At 39.6% G+C, this 23,748-nt stretch overlaps 1 protein-coding gene across 2 annotated transcripts in view; it reads right to left on the bottom strand.

Annotated features, from left to right (window-relative positions):
* LOC108711765 overlaps window positions 1–22,140 on the bottom strand; it is a 79,871-nt gene extending 57,731 nt beyond the window's left edge. Inside the window, exons 1-7 of one of the 2 annotated variants that reach the window (XM_041587365.1) lie at window positions 21,733–22,140; window positions 19,990–20,376; window positions 16,722–17,087; window positions 14,646–15,008; window positions 13,170–13,277; window positions 9,964–9,992; window positions 9,546–9,811 (exon numbers count right to left, since the gene is read on the bottom strand). In XM_041587365.1, coding sequence (XP_041443299.1) covers window positions 9,794–9,811; window positions 9,964–9,992; window positions 13,170–13,277; window positions 14,646–15,008; window positions 16,722–17,087; window positions 19,990–20,376; window positions 21,733–21,775 — 1,314 coding nt within the window. In that variant the 5' untranslated portion in view covers window positions 21,776–22,140 and the 3' untranslated portion in view covers window positions 9,546–9,793. Of the gene's footprint in view, window positions 1–9,545; window positions 9,812–9,963; window positions 9,993–13,169; window positions 13,278–14,645; window positions 15,009–16,721; window positions 17,088–19,989; window positions 20,377–21,732 lie in introns of those variants that run through there. The other variant, XM_041587364.1, reaches the window with a different exon arrangement.
* Window positions 22,141–23,748: the final 1,608 nt, after the last annotated feature.

Consider the following 23,748-nt stretch of genomic DNA (forward strand, 5'->3'; position numbering starts at 1 on the left):
ACACATGAGAATGGCGCATGCACTGTGGATGGGGGCGGGACTCTGGATGCAGAACTTGCGCTGGTGCAGCTCTTGCTCACTTGCAGCCTCACCCTGATGAAACATTGCAGAATGATTGGAGGGAGGTTGGAGAAAGGCTGGAGAAGGATTGGACCAAATTTAGAAGTGCAGAGGACTCTTGTAGTTGACTATATGTATTTTGTGGTCACAGCCTCATTGCACCCCCGCCTAATGGTTTTAAAAATTAGTGGTGAGCACAAGTTTCCCTTGTTTGTTATAGTTATACAGGAGCAGTGACCAGCTCTATGTTGTAGCTCCCACCCTTCCCAGCTATAGTCAGGTGATCCCACTGGTGTCTAATAAAAGGGCAGCCAAGTATGACACATAACATTTACTAATTTCTTTTTACATTGGGTGGGGGGTAAGATGGGTTGGTATGCTAGGGGTGGGGGTTCTGTGCTGGAACTTTTAGGGTTATGTGTGCTATGATTGGGGGGTCCTTCCTCTGGATCAACTGGCAGGTTCTTTATAGCTGTAACGCCAATCTGGGCTATCCAGACCACAGATAGTTAATATCCAGCTAAGGTAGGAGCATGGGTTATATTGGACTCTCTCTTCAGGATCTGGGCCTTTGCTACGTGGAAGCTTTCCGTCTAAGGTGTAGTGAAACTACCACACTCTACTGTGCATACAAAAATGATTGGGCGCCAGGAGGTTCTTATGATGCAAACAATGAACTGTTTATTAGTCATAGACAATGTCCCCAGGTTACTCACGTATACAGATGAGTTATTAGCACATGACACACACTACTCAGCTCACACAGGACTGGCAGGCTCACAAAGAGCTCATAGATAGAGACAGTATATGGAGAGACACATATAACTCAGACAGAGCTTCAGGTAATAGGTATTTCAGCTCAGGAAGGACATCCATTAGGCATTTGTAGTAATTCAGTATGACATTCCCATCCAGTACACTGTTCATGTGTCACGATCGGCACCCAGAACCAATGCTAAGCTTCCTGGACTCGGCTTTTGCTTCCACCTTTAACAGCCGCTTTTCACCTCAGGAGGAGCCCTCGGTTAATTGGATGCCGCCAGGTCTTATAAAGAGAGGAGACAAGCTAAGGGTCCTGGACAAGCAGAGGGGGACGATTGTTAAACAAAGTCTTTTGGGCAGAAGATCACAGTTCAAGGGTCAGGCAAACGCGTGATCAGACAGGCAGAGGTCGGTTCAGGCTGAGTACAATCAAGATCGGACAGGCAAGGTTCAAAACCAGAAGATCAATCAGAATGGTCAGATAATGGAGTGTAGAATAGTCGGATAATCAGGCAAGGGTCAGGATCACAGAAGTCAGACTAATCAGGCAGACAGGGGTCAAAACAGGAATCAGAATACCAGAATACACAGAAACAACACTAAGGAACTCACTAAGTAGAACCAAACAACAGGCAAAGATTACAGTGTAAAGGCCCCTTTAATACTATTTGAATTTTGCGCCATTGCACACTGACGTTATCACAAGAGCGTCAATGCGCATAGGAAACCAGGAAGTGCGGTCCGTGGGCACCCTAAGGAGATTCATTAACCTGCATTAATTTTGTTGTCCGGCCCCGTGATTTCTAATGGTGGCCCTGCCAAACACTATAGCTTCTAGGGCCAGACAGCAAAATTCTTTTTAACAGAGAATCCATTCCCTGTTTAGTAATATCTCCCTTATAGCGTTTAACTCCTATTGGGGAGAAATTAAAGCCAAAACATTTCCCCCCATTTCTTTGGTCATTCTACCACAATATTTCTACTTCTCATTTTTAGTTCCAAGCAAAGACAAATAAGGAAATATGGTGATGAAATGAATTTGAAATGCAAGTCTGGGAACTCACATAAATATCTTAACCTGTATTTTTGTCTTTTGTCTGTGTAATAAAATCAAACCAAAAATCTATGCCAACATTTGTTTTTTACCTCATGTCTTAAGCACAATTCAGCAGGAACAGCCCCTAAATTGACTCATAACTTCTATATCGAGATCCCATAAAACTATAGAAAAGCATATGTGTGTGTGTTTCTCTCTGTCTGCAGTGGCCATTGGCTCAAAGAGAAGCTGTGGCTTAGTTGGTTAAAGTGTTTGTGTTGCAAACTGAAGATTCTGAGTTTGATGCTGAGCAGTGTCTGCTTTCTTTGCTTAAGTTCTGCAGAGGATAGACTTTGCCAGTGTAACCATGCCGGCTCTTTGTACTTGTGTGCCCATAAAGACACGGTTCTACTGAAAACTGGAGGCTCTTTTGCATACAGACATCTGCCCTTGGAAAGTTTATGCCTTCCAACCAAGCAAAAGCAGATTTCTCAAAGTGTAGATCTGTGGCTTATGTTAGTTAGAGGCACTTTTTTATTCTTTCCCAGAATGATGTTCCTTGCACTCTCGGAACATGAGAAAGTAGCTAATCTTGCAGAAGCTTGAATGGAAAGCTTGCAGCTGAAGACTCAGTCGGCATTGTATTGACAGCTAGAAAAGGTAAAATGTTGCATGGTGGCTGGCATTCCTTGGTAACAGAAGCAGAAATGATTGGGTTGTTGATTTGGTTTGCTGCAAATGAGCACTCTCAGCACCTGCCAAGCAGCAAGGCTCAAACCTAAACCAAGACTTTGCCATGAACTGGAATGCAGAGCTCACAAATGTGCTTCAATTAAAATTGACCTTTCTTATGGTTCGCATTTCTTTGAATAATGTGTAGCACAGGGAATTAACCCAGCTCCAGCATGGGCAGGTTGATGGCAAGTAAAAGGTTAACCTCACCTGCCGAGCGTTTTTTGTTGATTGCGGATGTAGTATTGGAATGGTTACACCGCACACCTGGAACTTTACTCACTTTTTCTGCTTTAGTGGTGCTGGTTATCCTCCGGCCTGACGAGCGAATATTTACATGCATAAATTTGAGCATGAATTTATTTTTTCGCACCCTGTATATAGTAAATACGTCGACATGTGGTATAGATATGTGGACGACATGTTCATGGTTTGGACAGGTACAAGAGAACTATTGTCTGAATTCTATAACTACATAAATACAGTACATGACACAATTAAATTTACCATGAATGTGGGTCCAAACGTAGTAAACTATTTGGATGTAAAGGTTACCCATGAAGGGGGGACTTTTACAACCGATTTGTATAGAAAACAAACAGACAGAAATAACCTCCTACACAGAGAAAGCTATCATCCAGCAGGAGTAATGAAAGGGTTACCAAAAAGTCAGTTCATCAGAGCGAGACGAATCACCTCGTCTGATGAACTATACAAAGAACAGGCAGACATAATGATAAAAAACTTTAACCAGCGAGGATATGATAGAAGGGAGTTAGAAAAGATCAAAGAAGAGGTATTGGGTATAGATAGACTAGAATGTTTAAAAGTGAAAGAAAAAATAAATAGAAAGAAAAAACAAAATTTAACATACGTGACAACATTTGGTCCCCATTCAACCTTTGTAAAGAAGGCGATACTACAAAACTGGCCCATTTTACAAAAAGATAGAGTATATGGCAAACTTTTTAAGGAGAAACCTCTATTTAGCTTTAAGAGGGGTAAGACAATTTCTGATGGGATCATCAGAACTGACTTAGGGGAGAAACCCACCCATAAAAAAGTTTCTAACAAAAGTGGAACCTTTCCCTGCCATAGCTGTGGACATTGTAGCGGGGTGATTAAAGGAGATATATGCAAACACCCGAGCTCAGGACATGATATAAAACTCAAATCTTTTTCCACATGTGATACGGAAGGTGTAGTATATTTATTAAAATGCCCCTGTGGATTAGGATACGTGGGCCAAACATCTAGATCTTTCAAACTAAGAATGTATGAACATAAAAGTGTCATAAGAAATTTTAAACCAGAAACAAGTGAGGTTAAAGGGAAAGAAAAAGAGAAATATAAGAAAGAAACACTACTAGCAAAACATTTCTTTGAAATGAAACATAACATATCGCAGTTAAGATGGCAAATTTTAGAAGTGGTTCGAAAGGATAAAGGCAATGATTTTAAAAGGAACCTTTTAAGACGTGAGGCCTTTTGGATATGGCAACTCAAAACGCTAACTCCAAAGGGTCTCAATGAAAATTTCAGTTTGGCATGTTTTTTATGATTATAACATACTCATTCTCCAGAGTGTCTTAACCCTAAATTTCTTGTCCTTTTTATTCCAATTACACTTTTTGATACAATGTTTTTATCCCTCTATTTTTTCACAGAAATGAACAGTCAGGGGATAGAGAGAAAATAATATTAACAACAAAGGTAGAAAATGATTCACTGACTAAATGGATTTACTGTTTGAAAACAAAAGGTATGGGTGGAAGTATAGGGCTGTTTTTACTAGGGGAATATCACAACAACTTATAAAGTATTTAATATTTTACTTTTTTGTATAAGAGAAAATCTCACGAGTTATTAATCACTGTTTATACACTACGAGAATTTTTAAAAAATTTTGAAACCCAGATGGGGAAATATAAAAAGATGTTAATTAGATCACATGTAACAATGTAGGCGGAGCTAAGCCTATAAAGGTGTTTTTTCACATTTAAATGTATATCCTGACGAAGGGAGGTTGTACCCCCCGAAACGTTGATATTGGTGGTTAATAAAAATTAAAGAAAACTGCAGAAAATTGGTGTGTGCGGATCCATAATTGAGATTGCGGATGTAGGCCCGGCTGGTGAAGTGATTTCAATTTTGATTGGTTGAATCCGGTCACGTGACGGAACCTGTAGGGTATAAAAGACAGGTGCTTACCGGGATTCAGGTTCTTCTGCGAAAGTCATCAGTGGAGAAGGTCTGCGACAGAAGAGATGAGCCCCGGCATGGACGTCCTTCAATGGATGCGGAACTTCGCCAGTGATGAGGATCTTCGTCGGCTTCTTTAGAACAGCACCTGGGACCCGTGCGCCAACATGGAAGTGATGGACGACGCGGATGTGACGTCGGAGGAGGCGGCCAGCGTGACGGAACGTGAGACGGAGCCAAATCAGCTTCAAGCAACTAGGAGTCGGATCCTGCGTGGAAAGAAGAGTGCTGCCACAACTAAGAAGATTCCGGCGAAGAAGCCAGCAAAGAGGAGCACCGCAGCCAAGCAGCACACAGCAGCAGAATGGCAATCTATATCACCACCAAGACAAGAAACAAGAGCAGAGTTTCCTGTGAGGTCCGGCACACCAAGAGGAGAGGTAGCGGTTCCAGGGGCACTTACTCAGGCCGCTGTTGCAAGTGGGCCTAAATACATAAGAGCTGTAACCACAACTCAGGAACCGCTACCCTCTACATCTACAGCCCCATCAACAGCACATCCAGGACCAGAGAAACCAGCACAGTCGGCGAAGGCAACACAAGGCAAGGATGTCGCGAGTGCGTTAGGTAATGTAGAGCTACTAACTTTTAGAGAGGCGATTAACTCGCTCTCGGCATTAATTAATAATATAGCTCCTGCAATAATTCAGGTTCAAAAGTACCTGAAGTATGTTTAAAAGATGCAGTAATATGTAACACTACACCATTGGGCCTACATCTGTCAGCCAGTGTAAAGGAAAAAATTATTATGGGGGAAATACATGGAAATTTTGTCTTTAATTCCATCAGCCAAGGATTTTACAATTAATAAAGCAGGAAGACAGAATGTAATGACTAAGAAAACCCCCCAACTTGGACCACAATTGCTTAAACATATTGACATTATCCTTGAAGCTTACAAAAGTTATGGGGGATTATCTTGGTATTTCTATGACGACAGATTTAGACAAAAAACGTCAGTCCACCCAGAAGTCACTTGGGGAAAGAAAGATGTAGATCTTTGGTTAGGAATGTTAGCTCCTAGACCTCCTCCTGTCGCTAATGGCACAAGTAAAAATCCAGCTGCCAAACCAAATTGTTGTTGGGCGTATAATGAGTCAGTGTGTAAATGGCAGGCTAATTGTAGATATAAACACGAATGTTCTATTTGCAATGGTAATCATCCTTCCTTTCATTGTGCAAGAAAATACGCAGTTAACCTTAAAACGTCAAAAGAGCAGCCAGGCAAAATTGACAACCCCCGCTAGCGGGTTAAAAATGTTGCCTTGGCTAGAGCTCTATCCAAACCAGCAGATGGCCATACTAATTAGACAAAGTTTTAGTGAAGGTTTTCATATACCCACTGAGAACATTAAGACATCTATATGTGTTTATGACAATTTGAAATCTGCTTATTTACATGAGGAAGTTGTTAGGAATAAGATACAAAAGGAGTTGGAATTGGACAGGATTCAAGGTCCTTTTAATGAATTTCCATTCCAAAGGTTCAAAGTGTCACCTTGGGAGTTGTTCCTAAAAAAGAAGTTGGCGCATTTAGGTTAATTCATCACCTATCATACCCTTGCGGGGATTCTGTGAATGATGGAATTGATGATGATTTGTGTTCGGTTTCTTACACTTCTTTTGACCAAGCCTTAGATATTCTTAGGGAATGTGGGCAAGGAGCTCTTATGGCTAAATCAGATGTGGAATCTGCATTTCGATTATTGCCAATACACCCAGACTGCTATTGGGTATTGGGTTTTCACTTCGATGGAAATTATTATTACGATAAAAGGCTACCTATGGGTTGTGCATTATCATGTTTTTATTTTGAGGTTTTTGCCAAATTCATTGAATGGGCTGTTAAGTTTGAATCTTGATCTTCTTTTGTTATACATTATTTAGATGTTTTTTTGTTTATTGGTCCAAATGCAACAGAAAGTCGCTGTCACTTGTTGAGAGTTTTTATGTGGATAGCAAAGGAGTTTGGTGTGCCGCCATCAGAGGAGAAAACGATAGTGCCTACGACATTAATACAATTTCTGGGTATTGAAATTGATTCGGTTAAGATGGCATTTCAGTAGAGAAATTGGAGAAATTGAAATGGTTAATTGCTCAAGCATTACTTGTTAAGAAATTAAAGCTGAATTTCAGTCTTTAATTGGTCATTTGAATTTTGCCACACGCATATTACCTATAGGCAGGGTCTTTAATAGAATAGTTAAAAATCCTAACTTTCACATTAGAATCTCGGCTGAGACAAAAGAGGACTTGAAGGTCTGGCAGCAATTTCTGAAGTATTTCAATAGAAAGTCATGTTGGCAAAGGGAATTTGCCGATAGTGATAGTTTACAGTTATTTACTGATGCAGCGTCTTCAGTGGGCTATGGCACATTTTTTGAAGGTCAGTGGAGTGTAGGTACTTGGCCTCAAAGTTGGGTAGATGCAGAACTTACAAAATAACTGGTGTTACTAGAATTATTTCCTATAGTGGTGGCAGTAGAAATTTGGGGTCACATACTTGCAAATAAAAGAATACTTTTTAGAACAGATAATTTGTGAGTTGTTCAGGTTATAAATAACTTATCTTCAAAGTCCTTGCCAGTTCTTAAACTTTTGAGGCATTTAGTGTGTAGATCACTACAAAATAATATTTAGTGTAAGGCTAAGCATATAAAAGGAACTCTCAATACAACTGCTGATTCTCTGTCTCACTTACAGTTTGGGATATTCTGGGGACTAGAGAAATGAGCGGAAGTGCAAGGAACGGCATGTCCAGAGTATTTTTGGGATTTGGTTTGGTGAAACTGAAGGAAGCAGTGATTAATTTGTTGTCGGAGAAGACTTTATCGCAATATATATATGACTGGAAGACTTGGGATAGATTTAGACCCCAGAGTCAGTTCACAGACTATACTTTAGAATCTGAATTATTTTTGTATTTCTTGTCAAAACACATGGAATATCAGAATAGTGTCGCCACTTTAAAAAGGAGAGTTGCTGGAATACCATTCTTCCTGAAACTTATGGGTAGGATGGACTTTACTAAAACACACTTAGTAAAACAGATTCTAAAAGGTTTAGCCAGGAAAAACAAATCTGTTGATACAAGGAAACCCATTACTATTGAGTTGTTAAATGAATTGATAAATGTTTTACCTGAAGTTGGCGTGAATGCTTATGAATGTATATTGTTTAGAGCTCTATTTATACTTTATCCTTTTTTGCAGCATTGAGGGTAAGTGAGGTTGTTGCCCCATCCAAAATAAAAACGGGAGGTCTAAAGGTTGAGGATTTAACCATTGTTGAAGGGAAATTGAAAATAGTGGTGAACAACTCCAAGACTGACAAGAAGGCAAAAGGTTTGATCTCATGACTAGGCCCTTTGTGCAATAATAACTTATGCCCAATTAAAGCTTTTAGAGAGTTTGCAGCCATTAGGCCAAAAGTTACAGGACCATTTTTTCTTCACCAGGATAGTAAATTTGTTTCGAGATATCAATTTGCCAGCATGCAGAAAATGTGCTTACAAAAACTGGGCATTCCTACTGAAGGCTTCAAGACACATTCATTTCGTATAGGGGCGGCTACACAGGCTGCTCTGTTGGGATTGAATGAGAACACCATCAAAACAATAGGTCGTTACGAATCTGCTAGATACAAAATGTATGTTAGACCATATATGGTTTAAAAGTTGTATTTTTTATTTTAGGCCCTACGATCAAGATCTGGATACTGGGACATTTGTTTATTTTTTGGGCAAAAAACAGCAGGCATCAGATCATGCAGAATTTGCTTACACCATGTGGAGGTTAGCTGGAGCATGTCTGAGCTTTATACTTGTATGACTATAGAAACATGGCTTTGCTTAAAACGCAAGGCTTTTTTCCAGTAGAAAATGGACTTAGCCATAGGGAAATGTGATCCTATGGGTCCCTACAAACGTATGCCAGTGGTACTGTAATAATAATAATAATAATAATAATAAAACCCCATGCAGCAATAATTCAGTCAGCAATTATATGACAAAAATACAACACAGTTTTCAGGTAGGAACTAGAATCATACAATATTCAGTTTGGGCAATCAGATATTCACCAATAATCTACAATCTAGGGTAGACTGGTTCTTGCACATTAAAAAATAAAATTACCATTGGATTGATGCAAAATGGACTTCTGCATATAAGTAGTCCAAACAGAGTCACAACAAATAAGTGAAGGGAGGGGTTGTTTATACAGAGCTCATTATTTCTAGTTATTAGAAGTAATTATATGGTAGGCAGTAGGCCTAAAAGCAAAACAGTTCTCCATTACTGTTTTATAATATAAAAAAATGGCATGATATATTATAAGCACAAGGTCTATTTACTTTGGTCAAGCTGAAAAAGTTGTTTGTGGGGATATCCCAGCACTTTATATATATATATATTTATATGCCACATAAGATGTTGGACCGGTAGAGTGTCAATCAGTCTGTATTGGGTGCCTTTAATAACGTGCTAAACCAATTCATTCTTTAGACAATTAGAACAACAATTACATTGGCAATGATGGAAAATGCCTTCAATTTAAGGGCATGGCAATCCTTTTTATCTTGATAAAGAGACCCAACCACATCCAACTTCAATAAGACTAAAAGTAAAATTGTTAAAACATTTTTAATCCATAAGTAATTACTAAAGGCCACTAAGAAAATAGAACTTCTGAAGGGTTTTACAGTATAATTTTATTGAGATTTCAATAGGTTTCAAAACCCAGTGCAATGATGTCTCTCCAACATTTTACTGGGGAATCTCCATTAACATTGAGTGTAGCAGAGCCTTGTAGGAGCCACATTCTTTTTATTTGTGCTAAGAATAAAGGTGTAGCTTTGTACAAATTGATTGATCATTAGGAGAAAATAAATCAATGTTTAGCAAATTAAGAAAGAAGAGGGTTGGATGATGCAAGGAGTCTTCTACTGGGGAACCAGGGTCTATAAAAGCAAAAATAAGTAGTAATAATTTAAAAAACTAGGCAAAGGCCGGATTGAGAGAGAGAGAGAGAGAGAAAGAGAGAGAGAGAGAGAGAGAGAGAGAGAGAGAGAGAGTTGTGCATTGTATAGCGAGGAGTAAGTATTTGACTTACTTTCATCTGATAAATAGTATAAATGTCTTCTGTGGAAAAAAGAAAAAGAAATCTTCCATGAGATTCAGTTTAACACTTGTATTGCAGGTATAGTTATTATAAATGTAGATACACAGTAAAACATCAGTTGTACAAAGTGGGGATACACACAAAATTGCAAAATTTTTATATTTAATTTTGCAATCTGACACGAGCTAGACATATTGTCCATTTCCCAGGTATCCCCGGTCATGTGACTTGTGCTCTGATAATTTTCAGTCACTCTTTACTGCTACACTGCAAGTTGGAGTGATATTATCCCCCTCCCTTCCCCAACTAGCAGCCTAAAAATAGAACAATGGGAAGGTAACATTTAATAGCTCTCTGACACAAGATAAGAGCTCCTTGGTACATATGAGATAGCAATTTGCAATTGGTTTTAATTTTTTATTATTTGTGATTTTTGAGTTATTTAGCTTTTTATTCAGCAGTTCTTGGGTTTGCAATTTCAGCAATGTGGTTGCCCTAGCAACCATGCATTGTTACTCTACCAACCATGCATTGATTTAAATAAGAGACTAGAATATGAGAGGGCCTCAAAAGAAAGATGAGTAAAAAAAAAGTAGCAATTTCTTACAGAACACTTGTTTTTTGGGGTTATTAATCTTACTTGGAAGCTTGAAAGAGTCAGAGGCAACAAATTTAAAAAACTAAAGAAAATAAACAATCAAGACCAATTGAAAAGTTGCTTAGAAATGGCCTTTGTATAACATACTAAAAGTTAACTTAAAGGAAAACTATACCCCCAAAATGAACACATAGTTTATATCATATTAAGTGGCATATTAAAGAATCTTACCAAACTGGTCTATATATTTAAGTAAATATTGCCCTTTTACATTTCTTGCCTTGAGCCACCATATCGTCATAGTACCCTCACTCATTATGATACAACTTCTAAAATTCACCAGTTTTCCTTTCATGACCAAAATTACAGTTCATTCACATCATACTGTGCTGCATTGCTCTCTAACATAGTAGTTAGGTTGAAAAAAGACACAGGTCCCTTCTGAAGCCTCTCCAATTTGCCTCAGAGGGGGAAAAATGTTCCTAAATTCAAGATCTCAATCAGACTATTCAAGATCAACTTGTACTATGAGCTATCTACCATATCCCTGTATTCCCTCACTTGCTAAACACCATCCAACCCCTTCTTATACCTATCTAATGTATCAGCATGTACCACTGATTCACTTCCCAGCTCTCCCTGTAACACCCCTTTCCCTCCTCTAATCTCATTGGCTCCCTCCTGTCTGCTGGGAGGAGCTTCTGGTGAATAAAGCATCCGACCCTTCCTTATACCTATCTAATGTATCAGCCTGTACCACTGATTCCGGGAGACAATTCCACATCTTCACAGCTCTCACTGTAACAAACCCCTTCCCAATATTTAGCTGGAACCTCTTTTCTTCTTATCGGAATGGGTGACCTTGTGTCAGCTGGAAAGACCTACTGGTAAATAAAGCATTAGAGAGATTATTATATGATCCCCTTATATATTTATACATAATTATCATATCACCCCTTAAGCACCTCTTCTCCAGCGTGAACATCCCAAATTTGTCCAGTCTTTCCTCATAACTAAGATTTTCCCTTTACCAGCTTAGTTGCCCTTCTCTGTACCCTCTCTAATACAATAATGTCCTGTTTGAGTGATGGAGACCAAAACTGTACAGCATATTCTAGATGGGGCCTTACCAGTGCTCTATACAGTGGAACAATGACCCCCTCCTCCCGTGAATCTCTGCCCCATTTAATACAGTTCAAGACCTTATTTGCCCTTGATGCTGCTGACTGGCATTGCTTGCTACAGACAAATTTATTATCTACAAGGACTTCAAGGTCTTTTTCCATTATGGATTTGCCTAGTGCAGTCCCATTAAGGGTATGAATAACTTGTATATTTTTACATCCCAGGTGCATGACAGCTACTGCCCCCGCTGTCCAGCATCTTACTTACCTCATCATAAAAAGCAATCAAATTAGTCTGACATGACCTATCCTTTATAAAGCCATGCTGATTGCTGCTCATAATGCCATTCACTAGGACACAATTTTGAATACAATGCCATAATAAGCCTTCAAATATTTTGCCCAACAAGTCAAATTTACTGGCATATAATTTCGGCTGCGATCATAATCCCTTTTTAAATATTTGAATGACATTATCTTTCTTCCAATCCATATGTACCATTCAAAATGAAACTAAATCTGAGAAAATCCTAAATAGAGGCCAATCTAAAACTGAACTAAGCTCCCGAAGGAAACCCGGGGTTGTATGCCATCTGGCCCTGTTGCCTTTTTCACATTAATTTATATTAAAGCTTTATGAACCATTTCCTGAGTCAGCCACTGACTAGATTGTGCTGAGCCAACAGTGCAGTTATAAAGTGAGCCTGGGAACTCTGACTGATTGTATACACTGATGAAAAGAACTGATTTAGCACATTTGCCTTTTCTGTAGCTGTTACAATACTGGTACCATTATTAAAAGCAGCAACACTCTAAACTCGCATCTTTTTACTAATAATATACTTAAAAAACATTTTGGGGTTAGTCTTAGCCTCTACCGCAATGCGCTCCTCCTCTCTCATCTACTATGCATATTACAAATATAAGAGCTAATAAAAATGGCAACATTTGGGCCAGGTCTATTAACCAATAACAACTGTTATGCCTCCAGCATTGTTTGATTGTTTGTGAAGTACCCCTTGCTGGTTTATGTGATGTTTGCACATGTGAAAAATTTCCTCTACCATGTGACCATGAGTAAATGGTCAGTAGACAATACAAGGAGTTAATGTGCTGAGGAGCCTGGAACAGAAGACCCTGGTATCAAATTTGGAGTCCAAAGGTGACTAATTACTTTAGTGAAGTCAGCGATGCTCTGTATAAGATAAATATAGTGGTATGAACCCTATATGCTTAATCTTAGCAATACTACAAAAATACTCAAGTGGTTCTCAAGGAAGAGCCAAATTCTGATATTTCTGTCTGTAAAATAAGTCTCTTCGGTTAAAAACTCTTGGCACCTAAACTCTTCTTCTTAAGAACACAAGTGTTGCAGCTCCTCTAACAAATTTGCAAGATAACAATGCTCTGCTCTGAGCAGCCACGGTTTTTAAGGGCAATTATCTTCTACAGGTTACAAATATATATATACTTACCCCTTATTTTAATAAATCCCAGAATGCCAGTTGGAATCAAAATGCAGATCAGCGCACATCGGACCAATATAATGATGTAGAGTGTCCACTGGGAAGTGGGTCCATGGACTAGGAGAGCAAATAAATGAGAAACTAATGGTGTTAAAATAATAAAGGTAAAATAACCCCAAAATGATCAGGCAAATCTAATTTTATTTCTTATTATATTACATGCGACACTGAGTTTGCAAGGGGTATCAACCTTATGTAAGGTCATCAAAAATAAATGGATGAAACTCATGAGGATATGACTTTATATGAAGTCAGAGAGAAATCCTCATACCACAATATCTCTAACATTAAATGGAGATGGAACCTCTATTCCATGACACATGTCAAAGCACTGATATGGTTTTACTTCTCACACACATAGATATATATGTTATATGTTTAGTTATACAGGGAACTCTGAGTATCACTCATGTATCATAAGGCATAATGTACCCCCTACTGTAAATGATAAGGATATTAGAAGTCACTGAGGGGTTGTTCTGTGACCATATAAAGGCACAAGGCTGCAGGCTGAGTTATACAGGGAACTCTGAGTATCACTCATGTATTATAAGGGATAATGTACCCCCTACTGTAAATGATAAGGATATTAGAAGTCACTGAGGGGTTGTTCTGTGACCATATAAAGGCACAAGGCTGCAGGCTGAGTTATACAGGGAACTCTGAGTATCACTCATGTATTATAAGGGATAATGTACCCCCTACTGTAAATGATAAGGATATTAGAAGTCACTGAGGGGTTGTTCTGTGACCATATAAAGGCACAAGGCTGCAGGCTGAGTTATACAGGGAACTCTGAGTGTCACTCATGTATTATAAGGGATAATGTACCCCCTACTGTAAATGATAAGGATATTAGAAGTCACTGAGGGGTTGTTCTGTGACCATATAAAGGCACAAGGCTGTAGTGAGTATCACTCATGTTTTATAATTGAGACTGTACCCCTGAATTCACAAATAACTTAATACTGATTTTAGAGATGACATCACTAACCACAGTCTATAAGCATTTAATATAAATGATATTCTTGGTACACTTGTGTATATAGTGAATAAAGTCCCCCCTCTTGTAAAATATAAGGATATTATAAGTTACCAAGGCGTTTCATGACCATATAAAAACACGAGGCTAAAGGCCGAGTGTTTTTATATTGGTCATGGAACTCCAAGGTAACTTCTAATATCCTCATATTTTGCCACTGGGGGTACTTTATTCACTATATACACAAGTTTCAATGAGTCAAGTGACAGAAATCACATCAGAACTCACCGTTTATAACTGATGATATCAGAACTCACTGTTTATAAGGATATAATTTACAGGATATTCATGGCTTTTGTGTAATATATATATATACACACATACTGATTTTATTTCTTGCAAAGAAAATATAATTTCACTCCGATAGCATATTCCCTACCTACCATTCACAACGTGTAGAAGTGTCCCTGCTCCTTCCTCCAGTAATGTTTCAATGGTGTTTTGCTGAGTATCATTACACAGGCGCATTGCCACACGGCAGTAGAAGTTGGTGTTATCCATTCCAATCACCTCTTCCAGATAAAGGTCTGACTGACCCACCAGTCTGGTTTTGCCCCGGTATCGGGGGTGAATTAATTCTGGGTGTGGGTGATAGGCAAAGCCCTCACGTGGGTTCCCAAACATCCAGTATATCCCGAGCCACAAGGGATCTTCATCCTCTGGTAATGTAAAGTTACAGCTGATAGTAGAGGAGTTTGTGAATGTGACCTCCTTTGGCTGCTTGATCTTCATTCGATTGTTTTTTCCTAAAATCAGAAGAATAATGTGAGTAGATGACAGAGGGGGGTTGGACATTCACCAGACCCTACGAAATCTCAGCTACAAAATAAAGATTTATGTGAAATGAACAGCAGAAAGTAACTATTTGATTGGTGGCTGCACCTTAAGAGTAGTGATGGGCGAATTTGGGGCGTTTCGCCAAAAAATTCGATAATTTCCCGCAAAATTTGCAAAATGGTGAAAAATTCACAAAACGGCACCGGTGTCTCACGACCATCGAATAGGCTACTATGACCTTCGACTTCGATTCGAATGATTCGAACTAAAAATCGTTCGACTATTCAACCATTCGATAGTCGAAGTACTGTCTTTTTAAAAAATACTTTGAATACCTACTTCGGCAGTTTAAACCTACCGAGCTACAATGTTAGCCTATGGGGACCTTCCCGATTGTTCGATTCGAAGGATTTCATCGTTCGAACGATTTTTCCTTCGATCGATCGATCGTAGTATTTGCGGTAAATCCTTTCGACTTCGATATTCGAAGTCGAAGGATTTGACTTTGAGGGTTTATTAACCCTCTATATTCGACCCTTAGTAAATGTGCCCCTTACAGTTAACTCAAAGGTGAACAACCCCTTTAAATCTTTATCCACCACTACAACTGTCAGTATTTCAGGACATTGCTTCATGTATGATTTGTGTATTTATGTGTCATGTGACAGTTACATGGAGCTGTGTGACTTGTTCATGGCAGTTATTGTACAATGTCTGAGATGTTTGATCTTTGTTCATAGCAAATCATCATGTATTCTTTACATTCTCTGTGATTTGTTTCACATCTCTACTCCTAATAATTCAGACAATTCTACAGACTTCAACTCTCAGGTGCAGATTTATCAGGGTCAAATTCAAAATTTGAATTCAAAATTTGAATTTTCAAGTTTTTGTATGGTCAAAACTGTCAAATTTGAATAGGGAGTTAATCAAATGCGATCAGAGTCTTTTAAAAAAAAAAAAACTTTGAATTCGATTTTTGAGATTTATCATTATCTGGCCCTTTAAGAACTCAAATGCAACTATTCACCACCTAAAACCTGCCCAATTGCTGTTGAAGTCAATGGGAGAGGTCCAGGAATCAATTTTGAGTTGTTTTCAGCCTTCCTGACATTCGTATTTCTGGAGAAAAAACTCTAATTGAGTTTTTAAAATATGAATCGAATTCAATTCAAGTTTTTGGGTCAATTACATTTTTTTTAATTACATTAAAAAGTTTGATTTTTTTAATAAATTTCAATTTGTAGAATTTATGGGAGTTTTGAAAAACTCACATGAATTTGAAATTCAACCTTTGATAAATGTCCCTCTCGGTCTCTTTCATTAGAGTTTGGGAGGTTTATGTGAATGTCAGACTATACACTGCCTCAGGCTAATATGTAGTGAGGAAAGAACAATAATAAAATATAAATATATTACAGAGGGACTCAAGTCTATGCATTTATGTCCCTTCTATAGACTTCTAGTAATGTCAGTGATACAATTGCACCAGATTCTCTAAATAAACGTATTTGTGGGCTGTGGCTGAGGGATTCTGGGGCAGATCAATATATCACTATATTCCTTCTGAGGCCACAATGTACTTGTTATGGATCACTTTTGCAGGAGGTTGGAAATAAATATAACTGTCAGTGTAACCCAGGTATTTTTTATTAGTTAAATGATATTCCAATGACAAATACCTGTAATGATCAGGTTTGTTCCTGTCTCTCTCTGAGTTGTATAAACTTGTCCATCTCCAGTCACTTGTGCCCCACAGCAGTACCAGCCTCTGTCATTGGTCGTCACCCGCTTGATTAGGATGGATGCGCCTCCTTCCCCAGCCACAGAAATCCTCTCTCTGTCCTCTCTTCTTTCTGCCCCTGTGCTACTGTTGTATATAACTGTCCTACAGCTTAAATATTGACCAAAGCTCCACTGAACACTGGATACAGATATTTTCTGAATTTTCTTCTTGGAGCTGATGGAGAAATGACAGGGAATTGTCACAGTGTCACCAACCAGAGCAGAGATGAATGGAGGCTGATGCATAGTCATCTTATTCTCACCTACAGAATAGAATATCCAAACAGAGACAGAAATTAGTTATATTATATGTTTGCTATAACTGCAGTAAAGCACTGCGTATCTTGACAGCGCTATATAAATAAATGATGATGATGATGATGATGATGATGATATTATAGTAACATAATAACTAAACTGTCTGTCCCCTGTATATACAGAGAGAGGGAAGGATGAGATGTCTGTCCCCTGTATATACAGAGAGAGGGAAGGATGAGATGTCTGTCCCCTGTATATACAGAGAGAGGGAAGGATGAGATGTCTGTCCCCTGTATATACAGAGAGAGGGAAGGATGAGATGTCTGTCCCCTGTATATACAGAGAGAGGGAAGGATGAGATGTCTGTCCCCTGTATATACAGAGAGAGGGAAGGATGAGATGTCTGTCCCCCTGTATATACAGAGAGAGGGAAGGATGAGATGTCTGTCCCCCTGTATATACAGAGAGAGGGAAGGATGAGATGTCTGTCCCCTGTATATACAGAGAGAGGGAAGGATGAGATGTCTGTCCCCTGTATATACAGAGAGAGGGAAGGATGAGACGTCTGTCCCCTGTATATACAGAGAGAGGGAAGGATGAGATGTCTGTCCCCTTTATATACAGAGAGAGGGAAGGATGAGATGTCTGTCCCCTGTATATACAGAGAGAGGGAAGGATGAGATGTCTGTCCCCGTATATACAGAGAGAGGGAAGGATGAGATGTCTGTCCCCTGTATATACAGAGAGAGGGAAGGATGAGCCGTCTGTCCCCTTTATATACAGAGAGAGGGAAGGATGAGATGTCTGTCCCCTGTATATACAGAGAGAGGGAAGGATGAGATGTCTGTCCCCGTATATACAGAGAGAGGGAAGGATGAGATGTCTGTCCCCTGTATATACAGAGAGAGGGAAGGATGAGATGTCTGTCCCCTGTATATACAGAGAGAGGGAAGGATGAGCCGTCTGTCCCCTGTATATACAGAGAGAGGGAAGGATGAGCCGTCTGTCCCCTGTATATACAGAGAGAGGGAAGGATGAGATGTCTGTCCCCTGTATATACAGAGAGAGGGAAGGATGAGCTGTCTGTCCCCTGTATATACAGAGAGAGGGAAGGATGAGATGTCTGTCCCCTGTATATACAGAGAGAGGGAAGGATGAGATGTCTGTCCCCTGTATATACAGAGAGAGGGAAGGATGAGATGTCTGTCCCCTGTATATACAGAGAGAGGGAAGGATGAGATGTCTGTCCCCTGTATATACAGAGAGAGGGAAGGATGAGCCGTCTGTCCCCTGTATATACAGAGAGAGGGAAGGATGAGATGTCTGTCCCCTGTATATACAGAGAGAGGGAAGGATGAGATGTCTGTCCGCTGTATATACAGAGAGAGGGAAGGATGAGATGTCTGTCCCCTGTATATACAGAGAGAGGGAAGGATGAGGTGTCTGTCCCCTGTATATACAGAGAGAGGGAAGGATGAGATGTCTGTCCGCTGTATATACAGAGAGAGGGAAGGATGAGATGTCTGTCCCCTGTATATACAGAGAGAGGGAAGGATGAGGTGTCTGTCCCCTGTATATACAGAGAGAGGGAAGGATGAGATGTCTGTCCCCTGTATATACAGAGAGAGGGAAGGATGAGGTGTCTGTCCCCTGTATATACAGAGAGAGGGAAGGATGAGATGTCTGTCCCCTGTATATACAGAGAGAGGGAAGGATGAGCCGTCTGTCCCCTGTATATACAGAGAGAGGGAAGGATGAGATGTCTGTCCCCTGTATATACAGAGAGAGGGAAGGATGAGATGTCTGTCCCCTGTATATACAGAGAGAGGGAAGGATGAGACGTCTGTCCCCTGTATATACAGAGAGAGGGAAGGATGAGATGTCTGTCCCCTGTATATACAGAGAGAGGGAAGGATGAGATGTCTGTCCCCTGTATATACAGAGAGAGGGAAGGATGAGACGTCTGTCCCCTGTATATACAGAGAGAGGGAAGGATGAGATGTCTGTCCCCTGTATATACAGAGAGAGGGAAGGATGAGATGTCTGTCCACTGTATATACAGAGAGAGGGAAGGATGAGATGTCTGTCCCCTGTATATACAGAGAGAGGGAAGGATGAGGTGTCTGTCCCCTGTATATACAGAGAGAGGGAAGGATGAGGTGTCTGTCCCCTGTATATACAGAGAGAGGGAAGGATGAGGTGTCTGTCCCCTGTATATACAGAGAGAGGGAAGGATGAGGTGTCTGTCCCCTGTATATACAGAGAGAGGGAAGGATGAGATGTCTGTCCCCTGTATATACAGAGAGAGGGAAGGATGAGGTGTCTGTCCCCTGTATATACAGAGAGAGGGAAGGATGAGATGTCTGTCCCCTGTATATACAGAGAGAGGGAAGGATGAGATGTCTGTCCCCTGTATATACAGAGAGAGGGAAGGATGAGATGTCTGTCTCCTGTATATACAGAGAGAGGGAAGGATGAGGTGTCTGTCCCCTGTATATACAGAGAGAGGGAAGGATGAGATGTCTGTCCCCTGTATATACAGAGAGAGGGAAGGATGAGATGTCTGTCCCCTGTATATACAATTATTTTACCCCAAGGAACTTGGTTTAGCCAACAAAACATAACGGTTTATATCAATCTTTCTACAAGAACTGGTAGAATTGTGAGAGGCTTTTATTGGCTGATACATTGTGAGTGTAATTTTCTATTCACTCCTGCAAATTTGGAATTAATAAGTAACAGTGACCTGTAGATCAACCTTTCCCCTTGGACTAACACTAATTCTTGTCTTCAACAAGAAGATTTTTTGTGGGAGAGGTGGACATTGGTCTCCATTTGTCCCTTTTTCACTTTTCTCCCCTCTCATCTTCCATCATTTGCACCTCCTTTTATTTATATTATACTTACCCCTCACAGTTAGCTGGGTGCCAAATCCATTTTGCCACTGCTGAATGATCGTGTTTTGATTTAGAAGTTGGACCCGGCAGCAGAAGTTCTTTCTATCACTTGTTCTTACACTGGTCAGAGTGATGGTCCCATTCTGAGCCTGAGGATCTCCCACCAGTGACACCCTTCCCTTGTATTCCTGTATTGTGTTGCCATATCTGCTGTTATATATGGGAGCTCCACAATAAGAGATATTTCCAGCTTGAAAGACAATTGCCCTATTAGTAATTGCTGTGAGATTTCTGGAGAAGACAAAACTGCATGGGAAGGTCACTGAGTCTCCAGCAAATACTTCCACTCCTGAAGGTTGGTCTACACAGTATTGTCCTGGTCTCCCCCACACGGCACCTTCAATAGAAGATTCATTGGATGTTCAGCTCAGTGTAACTGTGATATATGTCAGATATGGGAAATTCAGATTGAGGAGACTATAAAAAGGCCTTTGATGAGCAGAGAATGATGAAAGGAGCCTTTGACTAGAAGTAGAAGTGGCTCATCCTATACTGGGCGGGTATCACACAGACACAACTGGAAAGTCTAATATTAATTAAATGTGGTGAATTGTGATCTTTTGGGTCCCACATACAGTCTAATCTATTAGAATCACATTCTGCAAGTACCACTGGCCTGTGATAGATTTACAGTCTTAGTATGAGAGAGTGACCAAAGAAATATGCCAAAAGGCTGGTTTCCCCTTTATGTTAGGGTGGCCTTACACAGGCAGATACTGCTCCTTTAGATGATTCAGCAGCTTATCTGCCTGTGTAGGGGGCGTTGGGATGGGTGTCCCTGATCGATATCTGATAGGGCAGGTTTAATTCATCTTTGTGATCGAGGACCACATTGGCTAATTGCTGTGGTCTTCCCCCCGTTGGATAATATTATCAGCACTTTAATCAATATCACCCTGTCTTTGGTGGTCATATTTGGTTAAGGGTGCCATACACTATAAGATCTGCTAATTTTGCGATGGCCACTTTTATACAAAGTGGGAGATGTAAACTTCAGTGAAGGTGTTGCTAGAGAATATTAAAAAGTAATATGAGATTAAAAAAATATAATCTTAAAGGATAAGTAAACATAAGAACTTTTGAAATGTACATTTATTATATGTTTTTTTAAATTCCAAGATATTAAGGGATACACGTACTGTTAATATAAATGAATTGCGTTACAACAGCGCCACCTGCTGGTCAGTTTCCCACCAGTCTGACCAGCAAGTAGTCAAGGAAGTTGTCAGGAGAAAGAAAGAGGCTGCTCTGATGTTCTTCTGCTTAGGAAAAACAATTAGAAACCTTTCTAAGCAGAATTTAAAAAACATAAATAATGAATGTACATTGCAAACGTGCTTAGAATGGCCCCCTCATCAGTTTATTGTTTACTTATCCTTTAAGAAGAAAAAATATAATTAAACTGCCCCTTGTAAATGTGAATGTGACTTTGGATTGTAAGATCCCCTGGGGCAGGGGCTGATGGGCATAATGTATAATCTCTGTAAAGTGCTACAGAATATGTCAGTTCACTATAAATAAAGGATAATAATAATCCACAGCGAGTGAATGAAACATAATTTATATATGTAGGTGTGTACTGAACCCCACACAGAAAAAACAACACACAATTTCAATCAGTGACACAGAAAAGGTCAAAATAAATGAACTTACCCCAAAGAGACAACACGAGGGATGGAATGGACGTACTTACCCCACAGAGAGAGCACAGAGCAGAGAAGGAGAAGACCACACATGCTGAGGAGCTTGGATAACACTTAGTTACTCTGGTGCCACAAAACATTTTTAAATTAAACTTCCCCTTTTTAGTTCCAAGTAAAGACAAATATGGAAACAATAATACAAATAAGCTGAGCCCAAATAAGATAAAACAAAGGTGGGCTGAACAGAAAGTCTGGGAATGCAGCAGAGCCAGAACAATGAGTAGGCGCCTGCCTAGGGCACAATCACTTGGTCTCACACTTCTTAGTGTGTCAGTGTTTCTTTGTTGGCCTTTAATATTTACTAATAATACATTAATAATTACATGCATGACCGGGCAGTAAATATCAGCGGCTATACTTTGTTCCGAGGGACAGAGGCAATAGAAAAGGAGGAGGGGTATGTCTGTATGTTAGGCAGGATTTAAAAGCTTATATAAAGGAGGAGGTTATGTTAGAAAATGAGGGGGCAGAAGTCGTATGGGTGGAGTTCTTCACCAATTGTAAAGAATCCAGCAAATTAATTGTAGGGGTCGCTATAGACCCCCTAATGTAAGTGAGGAGGAGGTTAGGCTCCTGATGCAAATAGAAAAGGCTGCTAGTTTGGGTAAAGTAATGATAATGGGGGATTTTAATTACCCAGATATTGACTGGAGCAACGGTACTGCTAGATCAGTTAATGGGAACAAGTTTATAAACTTATTGCACGACAATTTTATGGCACAGGTTGTTGAGGAGCCAACCAGAAAAAATGCTATTCTTGATTTAGTGATCTCAAATGACCCAGAACTTATAGCAAATGTGCAAGTCATTGAACCCCTGGCTAATAGTGACCATAATGTTATATCATTTAATGTCTGGTGCAAAAACAAATATATACTGGGGCAACAAAAACCATGAATTTTAGAAAAGCTAATTTTAGTGCCTTGAGGGCTGCCCTACAGAGCATTGATTGGGGCATTAGGTTTTCAGCTAAAAACACAGAACAGAAATGGTTGACATTTAAAATGATATTAAATTATTACTGTTCTCAATTTATTCCCTTAAGGAGTAAATGTAGAAGCTCTAAGAATCATCCTGTGTGGCTTAATACAGAAGTAAAGAAGTTAATAGGAAATAAAAGAAAGGCATTTAAAAACTACAAATCTGTTGGGACAGAAGCTGCATTTAATGAATATAAACACTGTAATAAATGTTGTAAATCAGCAATCCGAAAGGCAAAGAAAGGAAATGAAGAGTTAATTGCGGTGGAAGTGAAAACTAACCCTAAAAAGTTTTTTAAATATATTAATAGGAAAAAGATGCAGGTTGAGAGTGTTGCTCCATTAAATAATGGTACCAGTATGGTTGTAACAGATACAGAAAAGGTGAATGTGCTAAATCAGTTATTTTCTTCAGTGTATACAATAGAGGAGTCTGAGTTCCCAGGCTCACTTTATAGCTGCACTAATGGCTCAGCTCAATCTAGTCAGTGGCTGACTCAGGATATGATTCATAAAGCTTTAATACAAATTAATGTAAACAAGGCTCCAGGGCCTGATGGCATACACCCCCGGGTTCTAGGAGAGCTTAGTTCAGTTTTAGACCAGCCCCTATTTCTGATTTTCTCAGATTCACTTACATCTGGAATGGTGCCTATGGATTGGAGAAAAGATGATGTTATTCCAATATTTAAAAAGGGATTATGATCTCAGCCTGGCAATTATAGGCCAGTAAGCTTGACATCTGTGGTGGGCAAATTATTTGAAGGCTTGTTAAGGGATCACATTCAAAATTGTGTCCTAGTGAACGGCATTATGAGCAACAATCAGCATGAAGTATAGGTCATGTCAGACAAATTTGATTGCTATTTATGATGAGGTAAGTAAGATGCTGGACAGTGGGGGGAGGGTAGTAGATGTGATCTATTTGGATTTTGCCAAAGCGTTTGATACTGTGCCCCACAAACGACTGCTTTCTAAACTAAGGTCTGTTGGGCTTAATGAAGGCGTTTGCATGTGGATAGGAAA

This window comes from Xenopus laevis, chromosome 3L (genome assembly GCF_017654675.1).
Source record: "Xenopus laevis strain J_2021 chromosome 3L, Xenopus_laevis_v10.1, whole genome shotgun sequence".
NCBI lineage: Eukaryota > Metazoa > Chordata > Amphibia > Anura > Pipidae > Xenopus > Xenopus laevis.